Genomic DNA, 18,843 nt, shown 5'->3' on the forward strand with positions numbered 1-18,843 from the left:
ATCCTCGAGAGTTTGCAATTCGCTGTCAGGGCAGAACTTCTCCATCATGCGTTCTTTTAGTTTTGACCAGGTCATTCCCAAGGCAACAGCCTCTCCCTTTGCCCGTTTTTCTAGGTTCCACCATGTGAGAGCATGACCTAGGAGGCACCCTGTAGCATGACGGACCATCAGGTCCTCAGGACACTCGCTATGGATGAAAGTACTCTCCATTTCTTCAATCCATGTGAGGAGTGCGGTGGCACCATCGGTGCCTTTGAAGTAAGGCAGATTGCAGTTACGAAAGTGCTTGAACGAGCAACGAGGAGTTGTTGCTGGAGCTTGTGGCTGAAGAGAATGAAGTTGGGTTGCAATTGTTGGGATGACGTTTGCTACCTCCTTGGCGACCAGGGCAGCTAGCCTTCTGTTGTTGCGAGCAGCGTATGGGGGTCGTAATGCCATCTACGAGAAACACGCATATGGACTTGTGAGTTATTTGTAAATTGATTATGGAAATAAAGTTTTTAGACATTGTTGGGTAAAATAATTGTAAAACACTTGTTGGGTCATGGTTAGGAGTGTTGGGCACCTTTTGGGCTTTCCATGGTTACTAAATGTGAAACATGTAGCACTTGCGTGGGCCCCCACAAAACTAAGTTTTCACATTTCTTTCCCACTTCTAGGCCCATTAGGGAACTTAATAGTCCAATGAGTTGGCCATTTTGGAGTGTATCCTTTCGGATACGTTTGATAAGGTCGGGTATTTTGATGGCTCAAAAGTAATGTGAATGACGCGCTTTGGCCTATAGGTTTGGGAACTCTCGCCTTTGGTCCCCAGATAAGCAAACTGGTCCCTCAGTTGATTGGGATGTATACGAATGCTTACCTAGTCAGGACTTTCGGGCTACCGGCACCTCCCCCTTCCAGTTACTACGCGTCCATTACTATGATCCTACCCAACTAGAGTGGATGACTTTGAATTTCCTATGAGCTCTAAGGAATACATATATGTATATACATTTTGTTAAACAACTTGAGTATGTGTGTGATTTTCAGAGAAAGTGGAGAATATTCACAAGTGTATGCACACATATAAGTGTCAGGAGTAATACGTATGCACATAAGGGAGCAATTAACACACAAAGGTATTCCTAGGATTTTCTAAGTGCGAATTGCATACAGTTGTGTGTGCGTTTTATAAACTAGCATATGAGAGGACCCTAGAGGCTATAGACTAGGTCAAGGCAATTAACCTAATTCCCTATAGTCAAGGGCTCTGATACCAATCTGTCACACCCCGATCCTTGTCGGAATCGATCAAGGCGTGATATATTGTTCAAAGTCCCATGACAACTAGGTTATAATGTGATTAGATTCAATTAAGTACTAAGTATGCAAACAAGATCCACAACATACAAGTACAAATACAAATGCAAACCACATTTATTACATCAAATTTAAATTGTCTTGTGGATTTCTAAGGCACAACCTATTTTTCATCATTCTTCATTCTTCAAATCTGCATCATGGGTAAAAACAGGTCAACTACGAGAGTTGGTGAGTAATCAAATTTTAGTAGAGAAAATTGTGAAGTTGAAACATTTATAATTTGAAATCTGTTTTCTTTTGAAGTCGCCAAACAATTGTACTTGAGATAACGGTTTATAAATCAAAAATTGATTAACAATTGATAACAACAACAATAAGTCCTCACCCTATATATATACATATGTATATATATAAATATATATAGGATGGAGCATCTAATCATCATACACACTCAACCACGTGTGATCAATCACCTTAGCGTCCCAAGGCGGGGTGGTCAACCCAATAGCGCTATTATTGTCCATAACGTACCTCAAGAATACGGGCATAGTCATGGAGATTAGACTAAAAATGGTAATGCACTACAAGTACATGTAGCGTAAACAAACAATAGTTATACAATTAATGACTCACGTATAAATGTCCCAACAATGTCTCGATTGTGATAAAACAACAAAATGAAGTTGGAACATATTAGAACCACATGATACACCCCAAAAGTATTGAAAATTATAAAATATGGGGTAGATTACTCACATTAGTCCCAAAACGAAATGCGTGTGTCGTACGATAGACGATTCGGGTCAAAATGGCGTAGAACCTAATATAATTAATAGTTTTGGTTTAGGAACTGCTAAACGAGAATGGAGTATTAATAAATAGTTAGACACATATTCTTATATTAGATGAATTAACAATAATTCATTTTGATTATAATATTAAGGTATTTATTTGTTAAATGAATTTTAAATTGAATTACTTACTTTGCATAATTAATTTATATTTTCAATTTAGGCCAGATTTTAATAATTTCTTATTAAAATAATAACTTGCCCAATTATAATTATTTATAGATTTTAACAATTATTTATATGAAATAATCATTAAAATGCATTTTTACATGCTTAAATACTTAGGAAAATAGTTTTAAATAGTAAACAGTATTGAAAAATTATGAAATTATTAGGAAATCATTATTTCATACAATATGAATTACTGTAAAATTTGTATATTTTTCTGAACTGTTTTAGTATTTATTTAATATTTTAATGATTAAACAACACAAAATTCAGGAAAAATAGTAAATGATTCTCAAAAAATCTGTAAAATTAACCATAGTTTTATAACATGATGTAGAGCCCAGTGTATAAGTTTTAGATATTTGTGACTATGGGAAGTATTTTTTATATATTTCATTATTAATTAATCAATAAAATCATAAATAATAGTAAACAGTAATATAAATGCATGAAACTTCATATATCATGTTTAATCAGTATACTGGTCATCCCAGAATTTTCTCAGAATTTATTGAATGCAACAAGTATTTTATGTGAATTATTGCCCTACTTTATTGCAATAATTATGATAATTCAATAAAAATAAGTTATTTTCTGAAAATTTCCAGAACTTCTTATTTTATTGATGGTATTCTGAGAAAAATCAGGTTTATGCAAAAAATGAGTTTTAGATATTTTGGTGGATTTAATTTGTTTCTTGTATGAATTTGAAACTTTTAACAACATACCTTGATGAATGCTTCAAGAGGGATGAAGATTTGAGTATAATAGATTGTTCTTGGATGGAATATGAGTATTCTTGGAGGAAATTTCGAGATTGAGAGTGAGAGAAAGAATAGAGAAGATTTAAGTGGTGAAGAGAATAATGTGTTGGGAGAAAAAGGAAAGGAAAGTGGATGAGAGGTGTGAGTGGGAGACCATGGGAATAATCTTTTTGCTTTTGGTGGTCTTCATAATTTCCCACTAACACAAGCATCTTTTACATAATTAATATAAGAGTTTTATAAAATTTAAAGTAAAGTTTATAAAAAATAGAGTTTTATAAAATTTAATGTAAAGTTTATAAAAATGGAGTTTTATAAAAGATAGGTTATTATTTGATTATAACAATCTACTTTGATTTGAAGTTTAATTAGAGAATTCAAGTTTGATTCTTTTAATTTAATTAGAGCATTATACTTTGATTTGATTTTAATATGGTATCATAATTTACTTTAATTATAGTTATAACGTTGTACAATACTATGTTGCTATTAACGTCAAGTTATATCGTATTGTATGGGTTTTGATCCTATTAGCGTCAAGTAATCTTGAGTAGGGTTTATTAAATTTCCAATTGGGTTGGGTTGACCCGAATCCATTTTAGGCGGATGTCACAGCACGTCACGGTGTTTCTAGGTTCTTCTATTCATGTGAATTTTCCTCACTGTACCTATGGGTCGAAGGCACCAACTTTGGCCCACTAGTTTTGGTTATTGTTAGTAGGATGCTCTAGGGGTTGTATCTAGACACGTAGGATAGAATGAGGACTCCTAATCTAGGCTTTCTTGCCTATTCCTTGTTTGGTCGTGGCTCTATAGCATGATCATTTGTCTGGGTGTCTATCTCGACATGCTGTAGTGATCTGCTATATATATATATATATATATATATATATATATATATATATATATAGAGAGAGAGAGAGAGAGAGAGAGAAAGAGAGAGAGAGAAAGAGAGAGCTAGGTTCAAATGTTTCTAGCAACTATTGTGTGCATGTATGCACCAATCACAAATTAGTAAATATTAAATAATTAATTAAATCAAATAAGGGCATTTTCGGTTTTTTGTATTTACAAATAATGAGGCCATTTAATTTAATCCTACAATTAAGGAAAGAAAATCAGTATTTTAAAACCCTAAAAATAACCCTTGTCGTTCATTTGCATCTACAGATCTTCTTCCTCCAGCGGTTCTTTCTTCCTCCAACGACTCTCCCCTTCGATGACATAAACATTCAAACGATGCCTCCTCTCCAGCAACGCCTCCCCTCCTGTTTGCGGTGATGACCCACCACCATCATCAAGCGACCACCCTCCTCTGTCGGTCTTCATCTTTTCAGGTAAAAGAGTAGAAATCATTAGCTAATCTCACATCTTAATCTTCAATCAAAAGTCGACATCTTCTGTAATTTTTTTTAAACAATTTTATTTTTTCTTCATGACTTCAAATCACTTAGCTTGTCAATAAATTTGATTGTTTTTTATTGTTTCTTTTCTTTATTCCACATCAGGTAACATTTATATGGTTGTTTCTATGGATTCTTCCTATGTATTTCTGTTTCATGGAGTTTCCCTAAGTTTAAGTTTTGATTGGCTCGATTCGTAACTGTCTGCTTTTGTTTTGCTGGGGATCCTCTGCGATTATTGCTGTCCGGAATGGTTTTCAGGGTGGTTGACCCTTTTACCCGTGGTGTTTTTTTTTTGCTGTGTTGCTAGTTCTTTGGCTTGTGTGCAATTGTTTGTTGCTGCTTAGTGGTAGTGTGGTGAGTTTTTCCTGGAGTTGTGGTATGGTTTTTGTTGTTGGTTCCTTTTACCCTGTATGTATGTATTGAGCTTCTCCTTTGTTGGTGGTTTTTCTTTTACACAGAAGCATTTGATAATGGACAGAAGGTGTTCGATAGAATGCATAAGAGATGTTTCAAGCCAAATTCCCGGTAGTTGACTAATTCTCAGTAGGATACCATTAGTGTCTATTTTTTACCTTTTCTCTCTTGCAATGTATAAAAAAACCCAATTGGTGTTGTTTTTTAGAAGAAGTTAGTCTATTATGATGTGAAAGCTGAGTATGAGGTGTGAACGAATTTGTGTGTATTCTGTCAGAATTTATTTATATAAATCCATTCTTTCAGAATGTTTGTAGTCTTTCAGAATGAATTAGTGTTTATTGTTGGATTTTGATGTTTTTTTTTTGCATTTGTGATAGGAATGGCTTGAATGTATTCTATATATTCTTTCAGAATGTATTATGCCAGAATAAAATCTATGTATTTCTGCCATAAAGTATTCTATGTATTCTGTCATATTCTTTTTATTCTACCAGAATATATTAAGTGATAGTTAATTGCAAGTAACATGTTTATAACCATTATTAGTTTTTATTGTATTTGTGATATGAATGGTTGAAGAATGCATTAAAGACCTAATAGGAATAACTTGAAGAATGAATAAAGTTTGATCATACTCACAATTTAAGAATGATGTTATTTTTTAAGAATTTTATTCATTTTTGTTGATATTCTTTTAGAATATGTACAATTATATTAAAAAGTATAAGGCTTTTAGTTTGTAAGAATATGCATGAATTTGTATTTAAGTTCGGATGTATAAAAATATATTAGAATGTTGTTATTTTTCAACCTCGGATTCAAGAATTTTTTTATTCTTCAATAATATTCTAATAGAATAAAATTCTGAAAGAACCTCATTCTAACAACAAAATATTCTGACAGAATAAAATCGGTTATGTTTACAAATTACTGTAGAATTAAAATTGAATTAATTAGAAAAAAAAACAAGATTTTTAAAATTAGGAGAATTTATTATCCCTAAAAATCCGGAAATTTCCTTTTATAAATATAGTTAATTGTCCAAAATATCCTTTTGCTAAAATTTATGTGATTATATGGTACATGTTATCCCATTGTACTATCATACACCCTCAAATCATGTCAATTGATTAATTTCATCCGTTGGTCCAGATCTGTGCATTCTGGCACACAATAGTTAATAAAAACAAAATAACCTAAGCATATATATATATATATATATATATATATATATATATATATATATATCATATCATATCATATCATCATATTATATCATATCATACTATATTATAAAGGAAACATTTTTCCTTTCACCACATTCATTTGAAACTCCCATGACTTTTCAATTTCTTTCTAATAATGATTATAAGTTGGTTAATAAGATTAAATAAATATCAAACCTAAAGTGTAATCATATATAAACTAAATTTCAATATTAAAAAGATATCTTTACTTTTACTTATAAAGTTATGTTTTTTTAAACTTTTTACATATTATACTTAATTTATTAGTTTTAAAATATTGTTGGATGTAAACCATTATCATTTTAAAGCTACAACTTTTGAACAATTTGTATAAAATATTTAAATTATAAACTTAAATATAACATTACAGGACAAATTTAAATATAAATTTTAGTTTAACTTAAACAACCCAAATAATATTTTGTAAATAGTTAAAAGTGATAAATTGTAGTGTCTTTCTAATAATGATTATAATTTGGTTAATAAGGTTAAATAAATAGCAAACCTAAAGTGTAATCATAAATAAACTAAATTTCAATATTAAAATAATATCTTTACTTCTAGTTATAAAGTTATGTCTTTAACTTTTAAAATATTATACTTAATTTATTAGATTTAATATGTTGTTGTATGTAAACCATTATCAATTTAAAGCTACAACTATGGAACAGTTAGGACAAGATACTTAAACTGTTAATTTAAATATAACATTATAGTGTCAACTTAAATATAAATTTCAGTTCCACTTAAAAAACCCAATGAATATTTTGTGAATAGTTAAAAGTGATAAATTGTAGTGTTAAATGCAAAAACTAAATTATAATATCAATTTAATTAAAATATTTCCTAAAGATATTTGTATAATCGTTAAAAGTTTTCAAATAAGTAGCTTAAAATAACTTACAATAACAATAGTCAAAAGTAACTCTATATAAATGATTATATTGTTATCTTTAAAATCAAAAAACAATGTCTTATGTTTTAAATAATTATAATGATAGAAATTAAAACGTTAAAAAAATAAACTTTAAAAAATTAATTAACAATACAAAAACTATAAATAACATTAAGCCATATATTATATTTAATTTTATTCATTAGTAACTCGCGGGTAGAAGTCATTCAAATGGTTGAGATTATACAGTTATAATAGATGTATATATTATCATATAATTCAAAATAATCAATATATTGTATCAATTTAGTATACGAATTATTATATCAAATTTAACAACAACCTTATTGTTATATTTAAAAAAAACATATATTTGTAAAGATTTCAACTATATAGGTGTTTCTGCGCAATGCGCGGGCATTCACCTAGTATGTGTATATATATATATATATATATATATATATATATATATATATATATATATATCCTTGTGCGGTATGTGATATTGCCATATTTATACACATTTTTAAGCAATATTTTAATATATTTTTATTAATATTTTGGTTATTTGCAAAGATATATGGTACTTATAAGATTTAACTGTAATGTGCAGCCAAAATGAGCAATCTTGAGGAATAAGGAACAAAAGCAACAAGGATCAGAACTTAGGAGGATTGGATCTTAACAAATGAATTTTTCAGCCAAAAAACGATATCACGACGCGAGGAATCATATCTCACGACGTGAGTGATAACTTTCTAGAAGATAAACATCCGGAGGCCAGAATCCATGTTCGATACGGATTATAACTGAGCTCACGACGTGAGCAGGGTAATTTCCATAAAACTATATATATCCTTGGCACTTACAATTTTGAGGGATGCTCTAGAGATTTGGAGGTTTTAGAAGACGATTTCTGAAGAAAAACAAGCCAGAGAATTCAAGTTCTAGCACCTAAGGAAGAAGAAGAAGTAGATCATAACTTTCACTTTTAAATTGGTACAATTGACTATGTTTTTAATCATTGAATTTGTGTGTTTGAAACCAGCCATGAGTAGCTGAATCTAGCTGCTTCTGTTTATCTAGATGAAGCTTCAACTCATGGGTTGGTTTATTAGTTATGGATCTTACTAGTTGGTTAAATGTTTGTGTTTGATTGTTAATACCTAGCATGGTAATATTTGATACTTAAATTGCTTGAATTCATGTTCTGTGTAACTTAGTGACTATTAAATTGCATGAACTTGACATCTAGTAATTTAGTGACCATTAGATTACTAGAGCTAGGATCGAACCAATCTTAGATAAGTAATTAAAGTTATTAAATTTGGCTGTGCTGGAGAACATATATTGTGACTATAATTGTGTTTGTTTATCAATCTTACATAGCTTCATTCATAATTCATAATTGATTCTGTGTTAAATTATATGTGACCATACATAGTTCTACATGAATTAGTTAAACATTAGTATATTTGGACTTAAATTACTAATAATACAAATATCGGTAACCAACGTGAATTATCCATAATTAGTAGCTAACCATTGAGGTGAAGTGGATTCAAACTAGACATAAGTGTTTTAGTCATTGATTGAATTTGATTATTAGGTGATTAAGTTTGTATGAACTTGTAAAATCAAATAAAAACCAATATAACTTTTGCTTTTCTTAAATTAATTTTTAGTAAATAAATTAGTAATTAAACACGTTCCCTGTGTTCGACACCCGACTGTTAGTGCTATATTATTTGCGAATAGGTCAACTGCCTTAAGTCGTAATAATATGTAAGATAGTTGGTAAAACTAGTAGGTATAATAATTACGCATCAATAGGATATAGAAGTAGTGATATGCTGGTTAGAGTACCAGTAGGCTAGTTATCGTCTAGAAGGATGCCCTAGAGGTTGTATGTAGTCACGTAAGATAGACTGAGAACTCTTAATCTAGGCTTTCTTCCCTGTTCCTTGTTTGATTGTGGCTCTAGAGTAAGATCATCAGTTCGGGTGTCTATCTCACCTCTGGTTACATATGGTTATGCCTTCCTTGGAGATATACGGTAGCAGAGCAATGTGCTGTGAGGGGCCTTGTAGGCAGTAGTGATATGTATGTCAGGTAGATTGGTAGTTGCATGTACTTATGTGCCTACTTGATTACTTGTTTGTTTATATGTCGACATATTGTGGTTGGCGAGGTTGAGGCAGTCCTGATGTGTGCAGTAGGGCAAGATACCAGTATGCATAAATTGTATATGTGTTGTTATATGGGGTATTTTGGGGAGAATTCACTAAGCTTTGTGCTTACCCAACTGTTTATGTTTTCAAGTACCAGAGTACCATCGATGATTGTGAGAAGGTGAATGTGTGACTGCACACACTCATCAGCAACATTGAGGATTCTGCGTCTATTATATTACTCTGATTAACACAAATTTACAATTATAGGAATTTACCTTAATAAAAATGAAAATTTTTGGTTGTGAAAATGGGAAGTTACATATATACTCTTCCTTCTGATGCACTTTTCAAATCTCAACATCTCGAGGTTTAATGGTTGTCCCACCAATTCCTACCCCGGCCCTCGAATGTTCATCCATCGGAAGAGAAGAAGCCCGAAACTTCAAGTAGTAAAATCAAAATGAAAGTCAAGAAGGGACCTCATTCCCCTTCAAAAGTTAAGGCTACAAAGAGATCCAAAACTGATGGTTCCTCTCAAAAGGAATCATAGATCGGTGTCCGACCTGACTCTGGGTCACTACCTACCCCTCCTACCTATTCGTCTGAAGTACCCTTCGACGGATGTCACAACCGAACCGATATCCTCCACGGATAATGGGTGCTCGGGTAGTACTAATGTTTCTTGAGATTCTCTTGTTCATAGGCTTCAATCTCTCTATCCGGAAAAATCTATAGTCGACATCACAAATTTTCTTCTTGGAAAGAGGCTTCGCGCAACTGCAGATTTCCGAGAGACTTCAAAATTTTGAGCGGTGATGTTGACTCCATTTTTGACGATGCAAACCAGAAGTTCGCAGTTCAGACCTCCGATAATGTTCCCAAGCCCTTGGATGATCCATCGGCCGATGCAATCAAGAAACCAAGTGTAAATGCTCCCGAACAAACTCCTATTTCAGATGAGCCTCCTCAGAAAGTCAAAAAACTAAAGGTGGTGTTCCAAAGCCACTTGTGTCAATCAAATTCCTACGACCTTCATCTTCAAAACCTCATATTGCATTTTTAGAAGTATGATAGTGAATCGTATGTGTTAGCCGTTCTATAAAAATAGAGTGCTAAATTTTTTTATAGTTTAGATCATAATAAAAAAGAAAATAATAACGTACCAGGGAACCATTCCCCAGTTTACTGTTTCTTTTAAATAATGAAAATTTACAAATAAATAATTGTCCTATTATTATACATCCAAAATCCATGTAAATAAGAAGCAAGACAATGATTTGACTCGTACCGTCAAATTTTATCATTTAATGAGCAAATGTCGGTGAGCTTTCCACAGATCACAGCAAAGCGTCAACCACGGTGGTGTAATTCTAAAGCAAAATAATTCAATTCAGATCGATTCGATTTGTACAACAAACTCTCCATTCCATTTCTCAGCATATTCTTCGCATCAACAGAATCGCGGGAACTCAATTCTGTAACATCTCGCATCTTCTAGGGTTTATTTCGCACCTCATTGCATTGATTCAACCGCTGCCAGTTGAATTCCGGTGGCGACACCATCAGATCTAAGCCTAATCTATAATATCTTGTTTTCTCAGATCATATAATTCAGGTCAGTCTTAATCTTGTCGTTTACTTGCACTTGATTCATCATGGGAAGAAGCTCGATTTTGATATGGAAGTGACAAGATCTGAGCTCGACGAAGCACAATTCATATTTGTTTTTGTTATGCACATAGTTTTATGAAATGGATTATCTTGATAAGCAAAGATCTGATTCAATTGAGGCTTAATATAGACTTTATTTACCTTGTGAAAGTTGTTATTGGAGTTTCTTAATCATGCCGTGATAATTGAAATGTTTTGGGATGTTCAAACAGTTACATGGCATGCGATTTACTGTATCTAATCATGAATTTGTCTTCTGGATTATTTATTAATGCTGTTTATAGCTGGGTGATGAATGCTGATTTGTGTTGGTCTTTGATTTTCCATGTTAGTCCTGACATTTGGAGGAAGGAGAAAGTGAGTGAGGGAGGCTTTGGATGATGAAACAAGGCATGATAGAATGCAGTGTCTGTCATTCTAAGTTGGTGAATCCATCCGCAAAGACAGTCTCACGAGCTTATGATCGACATCGAAGCAAGCTTTCAAAAAAGCATCGTGCACTCAATGTTCTCTTGGTTGTTGGTGACTGCATGTTAGTTGGCTTACAGGTAATTTCTTTAGCAGTGATATACTGATATCCCTCACAAGGCTAGAGAGATTACATATGTTTTTTGTTCATATACTGTAGTTTTCTTTAAGAGAAACTTGTGGCACCTTTTGTAAACTTTGGATTTATATCTTATTTAGATTATTCCCTAATTCCTAACAGTGGAACATAGATTCCCGAGGCAATTTCACCATGGTAACAAAAACGACCAAAGTACTTTCCTTTCACAGTGATATCCCAAGATTATAGGACTCAGATTTGTCATTTTCTGTATGTTGTGTAGGCATTTTGTTCATGCATGGTAGTTTTCTAAGAGAAACTTTTGGCATCTTTTATGAGCTCTCGATTTATGTCTTATTTAGAGTACATATCTTTCACATAACATAAACAACTCTTTAAACTCCATGCATCATTGACTGGATAATATTTAGGTATAGTTAGTTGTGTAGTGTTTCCATGTTACATAAGTTATCAATAGCTCACTAAATTCATCATCTTTTACAGCCGATTTTGGTGTACATGTCCAAGGTTGATGGGAAGTTCAATTTTAGCCCCATCAGTGTTAACTTTCTGACAGAAGTTGCAAAGGTTGTCTTTGCACTTGTCATGCTTCTAATTCAGGTATGCTCTTCTTATTTTTATTATATCTGTCTTCTGCTTTATGTTCTGGAGAACTTTTGTGTGACCTAAGCTTATCTTTCATCTATTTGCATGTTAATCTTAATTAATTTTTAAGTTCTAAACTTAGTGTATCACTTTATTCACTGCTAAAAGTATTCCTTACAAATTGCTAAATTCTTTGTTATTTTTCAGGCTAGAAATCAGAAGATTGGAGAGAAGCCACTTCTTTCTGTATCCAGCTTTGTACAGGTAATGTTGCCAAATTTTCAGTTTTGAGTCAACATATTATGCCATGGTTAGGCTTCTTCCAACAACATATGCTGCACAAAGTACTCATTGTATCCTTAATGATTCCAAGTTCTACTTTATGCTAGCTATAGATTGCTCAAAAGTTAAAAATATATACTATATCTTATAACCTATAGAATAAGTTCATTTTTGATAAAGCAGCAACAAAGCTCATATCTTCATGTCTGCCATGGTTTTTCTGCAGGCAGCTCGCAACAATGTGCTTCTTGCTGTTCCAGCATTCCTCTATGCTATTAATAACTACCTAAAGTTCACCATGCAGGTATTTATGATTTATATTTTATAATTTCTTGTGGTGTAAATATTTACAATTGATTTGCATGGTGTAAATATTTTTATTTATAAAATTTATATCGAACGACACAATCTTTTCTAAGAATCTCATGATTTTAATTAAGTTATAGTGTTATCTGACCTTGATAAATTTTGTGCAGCTTTATTTTAATCCTGCAACTGTAAAGATGCTAAGCAATTTGAAGGTAATTTATATGTCTCATTGTTCTTAATATCTTATTCAGAAAATGAAAGACATATTTTTTGTTGAACCCTAATATCATCTGAAATTTACAGGTCTTGGTAATTGCAGTTCTCTTAAAAATGGTGATGAAGCGTAAATTTTCAATAATTCAGGTTTGTTATAAGGTTCCAAAATTATTTGTTCTTTGTGTTTTTTGATCATAAACTGGTAAAAATATGAAACAATGTTGCATAAATACACATTTATGGAATAAAATTTGGTTGCATATTTTGGTCTTTTCATCTAAAAACAAGTTTGTTGCATAAAAAATATAAAATGTTGTTGCATAAATATGACATTTAACCTTATTTAATTTAAAAATGTATATCCCATTTGGTTTTTATATTTGTTTCAGTGGGAGGCTCTTGCTTTGTTGCTTATTGGAATCAGCATAAATCAAATGCGTTCTTTACCTGAGGGCTCTACTGCAATGGGTCTTCCAGTTGCAATGGGTGCATATGTCTATACATTTATCTTTGTAAGTTGCTTTTTTTTTTCTTATAATAAATTTTATTTCTCAATAATAGAGTTTATTAAATCAAATGAATATAGTAAACTAACTCTCAATGACTTCAATATACAAGGTAACTGTTCCATCTATGGCTTCAGTCTTCAATGAATATGCACTCAAGAGTCAATACGACACTAGCATCTACATGCAGGTGATTTTAAATTTTTAATATTCCATCAAAACTAAAACACTACAAGAATCAATCTTTTTTTCTCTTCTGACCATTTTACCCTTTTACTATAAATTTTCAGAATTTGTTTTTATACGGATATGGTGCCATTTTCAACTTCCTAGGCATCCTTGGAACTGTCATTATTAAAGGTACTTACTCCCTTGACCATTTTACCCTTTTACTTTTTTTTTTTAATTATGTTAATCATTCACAGAAAACCCTTATTTCCATGGGATTATGTTTTTCAGGTCCTGAAAGCTTTGATATTTTACAAGGACATTCAAAAGCTACCATGCTTTTAATTGTGAACAATGCAGCTCAAGGAATTTTATCCTCTTTTTTCTTCAAATATGCTGGTAAGATCATTAAAACCATGTTAAAATTTATATTTTTAAAGTTATATTTTAATATCTCTTGTTTATGACATGCAGACACAATTTTGAAAAAGTATTCATCAACAGTTGCTACAATCTTCACTGGCTTTGCATCTGCAGCTTTATTTGGTCACACTCTTACTATAAATTTTATGCTTGGAATTTCCATTGTTTTCATCTCAATGCATCAGGTATATGGATTCAACAGTTTTTGTCCACTAATAATTACATTACATATATAACTTGTAATGTCATTTTTACCCTTGGCTTTTTTTTTCTCCAGTTCTTTTCGCCTCTTGCAAAAGTTAAGGAGGATGAAAATGGAGTATTGGAGTTGGAGCCAGTTCAAAGCAATCATAGGGACGCTTTCGTAAATATCGCAGCAGGGGCTAACGAAGAGGTACAATGATTTTTTTTTTTTTTTTTATATATTTTTTTAATCCTTATTATATTGTAGGCAATAAGACATTTTGTGTTTCTTTCTACTTTTCAGGCTACTCATCATGTAGAAGCTGATGAAAGAAGGCCTCTCCTTCCTACTTGAATTGCCAACAAAGTAAGTTTCTGAATAAAATATAGATTTTGTATTAATTAGTTAGTTATAAAATACAAGGAAAAAACATTTTGACTCGTTATTTTGACATCATGCAGGTTTCTTCTTTGAAGTGTTTTGTGGGACCCAGGTGAAGAAGAAGGAAAAAAGAAAAGGATACTTTACAATGATGATGATGATTGTGGATATGGTTGAAAAAGTATACTCAAGTTTAGATAGAACTTTAATATCATTTGTATACAAACAACATGTTAAGAAGATACAAAAATCGGGAATTTTTATTTGTGTAATGTTTTTACCTTTACCTTAGAGAAAGACCACTCATCCAACATTCAAATTCACCACTTTTTTGGTTGTGTGCAAGTGTAAATCTAGGAGAATTTTTGCTGTGTTTTATTCCTTGTAATATTGGCTTCAAGAGCATTATTAATACTTGTAATCTCCTCAAATTCGTTTTTCAGTTTTGTTTTATCAACATATATGAACTTAATGTTGGTTTTGGCTTTGGCTTTTGTTATGAACAAATCATCGTTTCTACAACAAGTTTTTGATTGAGAACAAGATTAAAACAGATGTATCTTATTTAGAGTTAACTTTTCTTATCTAAAGTTTACAAACATAAACTTCTTTATGAATTTCTAATATGTTAAATTACCAGAGGTAGCACCCTGTGCGATGCTAACGAAAATTTGTGTATGTAGAATATGCAAGATATTATTTACAGTAGAATTAGGTTTGTTATATATAAGAGTGCACTTTTGGTTTGTGAAAATGAATATACAGAAGAGGATTTTTAGACGTTTTTACAACTCTACATGCATGAAAATGAATATGTAAAAAAGTTAAGTTAACAAATTTGTAAAAAACGTGCGTAGGCACATGGAAGATTAAACAAGCCTAGAAATATGCAAAGTCCTTCGAAAAAACCTTGTAAGTGTGTGGATTATACAAAGTCATTTCATCGCGTTAACATGCACGTGATTAACCTAATATATTTGTAACATGTACTTTCATAAAATACAATTTCATCATCTATCATAATCATCAAAAATCATACAATAGTACAATACCACCTAAGTTTAAACTTAAAACAAAAACCCACACAATTTGCCAAATAGAAAAGAAGTTTTTGAAAAAAAATTAAAAGTTTAAATTCGAACAAAAAAATAAAAAACCTTTGGATATTTTATGTAATCCACCTAATCAAGGTTGTCAAAATCGGGATCCTACGTAAGATCGTTTTTGAGTTTGCAAAATCGGGATCGGGATCCTAAGATCCCACAAAATAAAATATAATTTTAATTTATAATTTTTTAATCATGAAAAATATTTCAAACATTCAATTTTTCGTTTAAAAGTTATAAAAACTTTAAAATATTAGTCATAAGTCACAACACAAAACGATTAACGGTAAATTGGTAAAGGGTAAAAGACATAAAGTGGTAAAAAAAATTATTTGCAAAAAAAAAAAAAAAAAATCAAGAAAAGGTAGGATCGGATCGGATCTCGATCCTACGATCCTACTTACGATCTTACGATCCTACCTGCAATCCTACCCCAAATACGATCCATTTACGATCCGGATCGTTTTTTATACTTAAGATCGTAGGATCGTACGATCCTACGATCAGGATCGCGATTTTGACAACCATGCACCTAACACAAAATAAAAATATTTGAATTTGAATTTTCTATCAAGAACCAAATTCTGAGAAATTTACTATAAAAATAATATATTTATATTCATGACGCATAATAATCCTATTTGTTATTTTTTAGTAATTATCTTTTTCCTTTGTCTTGATGAAGCAAAATGGTTGTTTCTGGTGTTTTTCCATGAACATTACTTCCGCTCATAAAAGTCATAAACCCTAACTTCTGTTTCCCGATCGATACGCATCAGGTGCTAACTTCCTCTGTGAATTCGTTAATGTTTTCGCATTTCTGTTCGTATACGCTCTCTTTGTATGATTGTCTGTGTTCATATGCGCTCTTTATGTGATCTTTTCAAATCCCCTTTCGGTAATTACTGATTGGCTTTGTGGAATTTGATTCGACTTGTGTAACGCATAGAGGAGTGATGAAAAAACAGGCTAATCGAAATCGAAGGGCATGATTTTATATATCTCTTATGTCGGATGATGGCCACGGCCGTTTTGTATTACGTTCAAAGTTTATGGCCGTTTGCAACGTTCAGAAACGATGATTTGCGGTTATCTGATCGGTTAGTGAAGGGATTGAAGTTACCCGATGAGACAAAACGGTTTGTGTTTGCGATTCGGGAACCAGAATCAGAGGCAGTGATATATATACTCTGTGTTCAGAATCTATCTGAAAGATCAGCCATAGATGTTGAACGCCTTGTTAGATGTGTTAAGCCAGGAGCAGTTGTGGCTCAAGTGAACGAGATTGACTTTGAGGATGTTCAGTTGTTAAGTGATGGTGATAATGAACATCCGATTCCCACTTCTTCATTGGAAGTACTTAAGAGGTGTTTTCTTCATAAGATTGGTAAAGATACATATGAAAATGTGGCTGGGAATTTGGTCTTGAAGGAGATCTTTGGTGTTGGCTTCAATGGCCATTTTTCAACTGCAAAGAGAATAGCTGAAGAAGTCGGTTCTTCATTTCTGCTGCTTGAGTCTCCTTTTGTGCAATTGGAAAGGGATAACAACAATTCCTCAAGTGAAGTCGAATCAGGTAATAATTTTCAAGGTTTTGGTTTACAGCCTAGTAATTTGATGCCACATAGAATGGGCTCCATCATTCCATCAAGTTCAAGTAAATATCTCATTTCAGATGATCACATTCGTTCCCAAACATTGAAGTTATTATCCTCTCATTTACTTCAATTAAACCCTAATCAAAATACAAGTCCTATAAACATTCAGCCAAAGGACGATTACGAGGCCCCACAGTATGCTCGTTCTGTATACCCCTTACTTCAAGATTTACACAACATATTTCTTGAAATACCCTCAATTGGACGCTCTCTAGCTTATGCACAAAAGATGCTTCATGATGTAAGCAAAGGTGAGGGCATTGACACCAAACTCCTCTCAGAAGTATACACATTTCGCATTGCAGTTGAGGGCTTAAGAATTGCTCTAAACAATGCTGGTAGAATGCCAATAAACAAAACAGGAAACCATCAAACACCCAAAACAGATTTTTCCACTCTCCCAGATGAAGAAAAATCACACGCTCTTCTTGCAAATGCACTTCGTAGTCAAACAAAGAATTTCAACTCCATAGTGGCAATCTTGGATGCCAGCACATTATCCGGTTTAAGAAAACATTGGAACACAGAAGTCCCTCAAGAAATCGAGGACACCATTGAAGAGCTTGTTGCAGAGTCAACAAAAGATGGAGAAACAACAAATCATGACAAAAAAAGAAGATTAACAAACAAACCAGTAGTAGCAGTGGGAGCAGGGGCAACAGCAGTGTTAGGAGCTTCATCTCTTTCTAAAGTTGTCCCAGCATCAACTTTTATAAAAGTTGTCACCTTTAAAGTTCCCGCATCTCTAAAACTCATAATGACACAGACCCAAAAACTTGTTTCCATTTCAATCAGCAAGATTCTTGGTCCTTCAAAAGTTATTGCTCCTAGTTTCTTCAATTCTGGAGTAAACACTACATCTTCCATGAAAGCAGCTGCTTCTGCTGAGAAGATAAGAACTGTGGTTCACAGTGTGATAGCATCTGCTGAAAAGACAAGTCTTTCAGCAATGAGAACAGCTTTCTATGAGATTATGAGAAAAAGACGAGTTCGCCCTATTGGTGTGCTTCCATGGGCTACATTTGGATGCAGTGTGGCTACATGTTCAAGTTTGCTTGTATATGGTGATGGAATTGAATGTGCTGTTGAATCTCTTCCTTCAGCTCCTTCAATTGCTAGTTTGGGTCGTGGGATTGAAAGCTTGCATCAAGCATCACAAGCTGTAGAACAAATGGAAAGCTTCAGGATACAAAAATCTATCGAGTCGCTTGTCAACAGGTTTAAAAAATGGAATCTTGCCTCATGAAGTAAGATTTTGTACTTGTTTTTATGCATTCTTATAGAACAAAGTTTGGTGATTTCTTGTGTAGATTGGAGGTGATAAACTGATAATAGAATGTGCTTTGTTTTGATAATATGATATCCTTTGTACATTGCTTGAATTTTTTGGCTTATGAATATTTATTTTAGTAATGCATTGAACTTTACTTGAGAGATCAACTCATAAAATAAAAGAACATGTTAAGAATTGATCATCTGACACTTTGATGGAAACTTATCAATGTATGAAAATGTAATTTTTGGTTTTCTTTACATCACATGATGCAAAAAGTTACAAG

At 32.4% G+C, this 18,843-nt stretch overlaps 2 protein-coding genes across 2 annotated transcripts; both read left to right on the forward strand.

Annotated features, from left to right (window-relative positions):
• Positions 1 to 10,492: 10,492 nt before the first annotated feature.
• LOC145122032 (CMP-sialic acid transporter 3-like) lies at positions 10,493 to 14,962 on the forward strand. Its single transcript, XM_079057710.1, has 15 exons — positions 10,493 to 10,842; positions 11,231 to 11,446; positions 11,950 to 12,066; positions 12,259 to 12,315; positions 12,560 to 12,637; positions 12,810 to 12,854; positions 12,946 to 13,005; positions 13,248 to 13,370; positions 13,477 to 13,554; positions 13,655 to 13,724; positions 13,824 to 13,931; positions 14,007 to 14,140; positions 14,233 to 14,349; positions 14,443 to 14,505; positions 14,601 to 14,962. The coding sequence occupies exons 2-14, from the start codon at positions 11,276 to 11,278 to the stop codon at positions 14,491 to 14,493; spliced, it is 1,209 nt and encodes a 402-aa protein (XP_078913836.1). The 5' UTR covers positions 10,493 to 10,842; positions 11,231 to 11,275; the 3' UTR covers positions 14,494 to 14,505; positions 14,601 to 14,962.
• Positions 14,963 to 16,294: 1,332 nt separating this feature from the next.
• On the forward strand, positions 16,295 to 18,711 carry LOC145122031 (uncharacterized). The gene has a single exon (XM_079057709.1). The coding sequence runs from the start codon at positions 16,641 to 16,643 to the stop codon at positions 18,528 to 18,530; it is 1,890 nt and encodes a 629-aa protein (XP_078913835.1). The 5' UTR covers positions 16,295 to 16,640; the 3' UTR covers positions 18,531 to 18,711.
• Positions 18,712 to 18,843: the final 132 nt, after the last annotated feature.

This window comes from Lactuca virosa, chromosome 6, assembly GCF_052849685.1.
Source record: "Lactuca virosa cultivar CGN04683 chromosome 6, Lactuca_virosa_CGN04683_v6, whole genome shotgun sequence".
NCBI classification, from domain to species: Eukaryota; Viridiplantae; Streptophyta; class Magnoliopsida; order Asterales; family Asteraceae; genus Lactuca; species Lactuca virosa.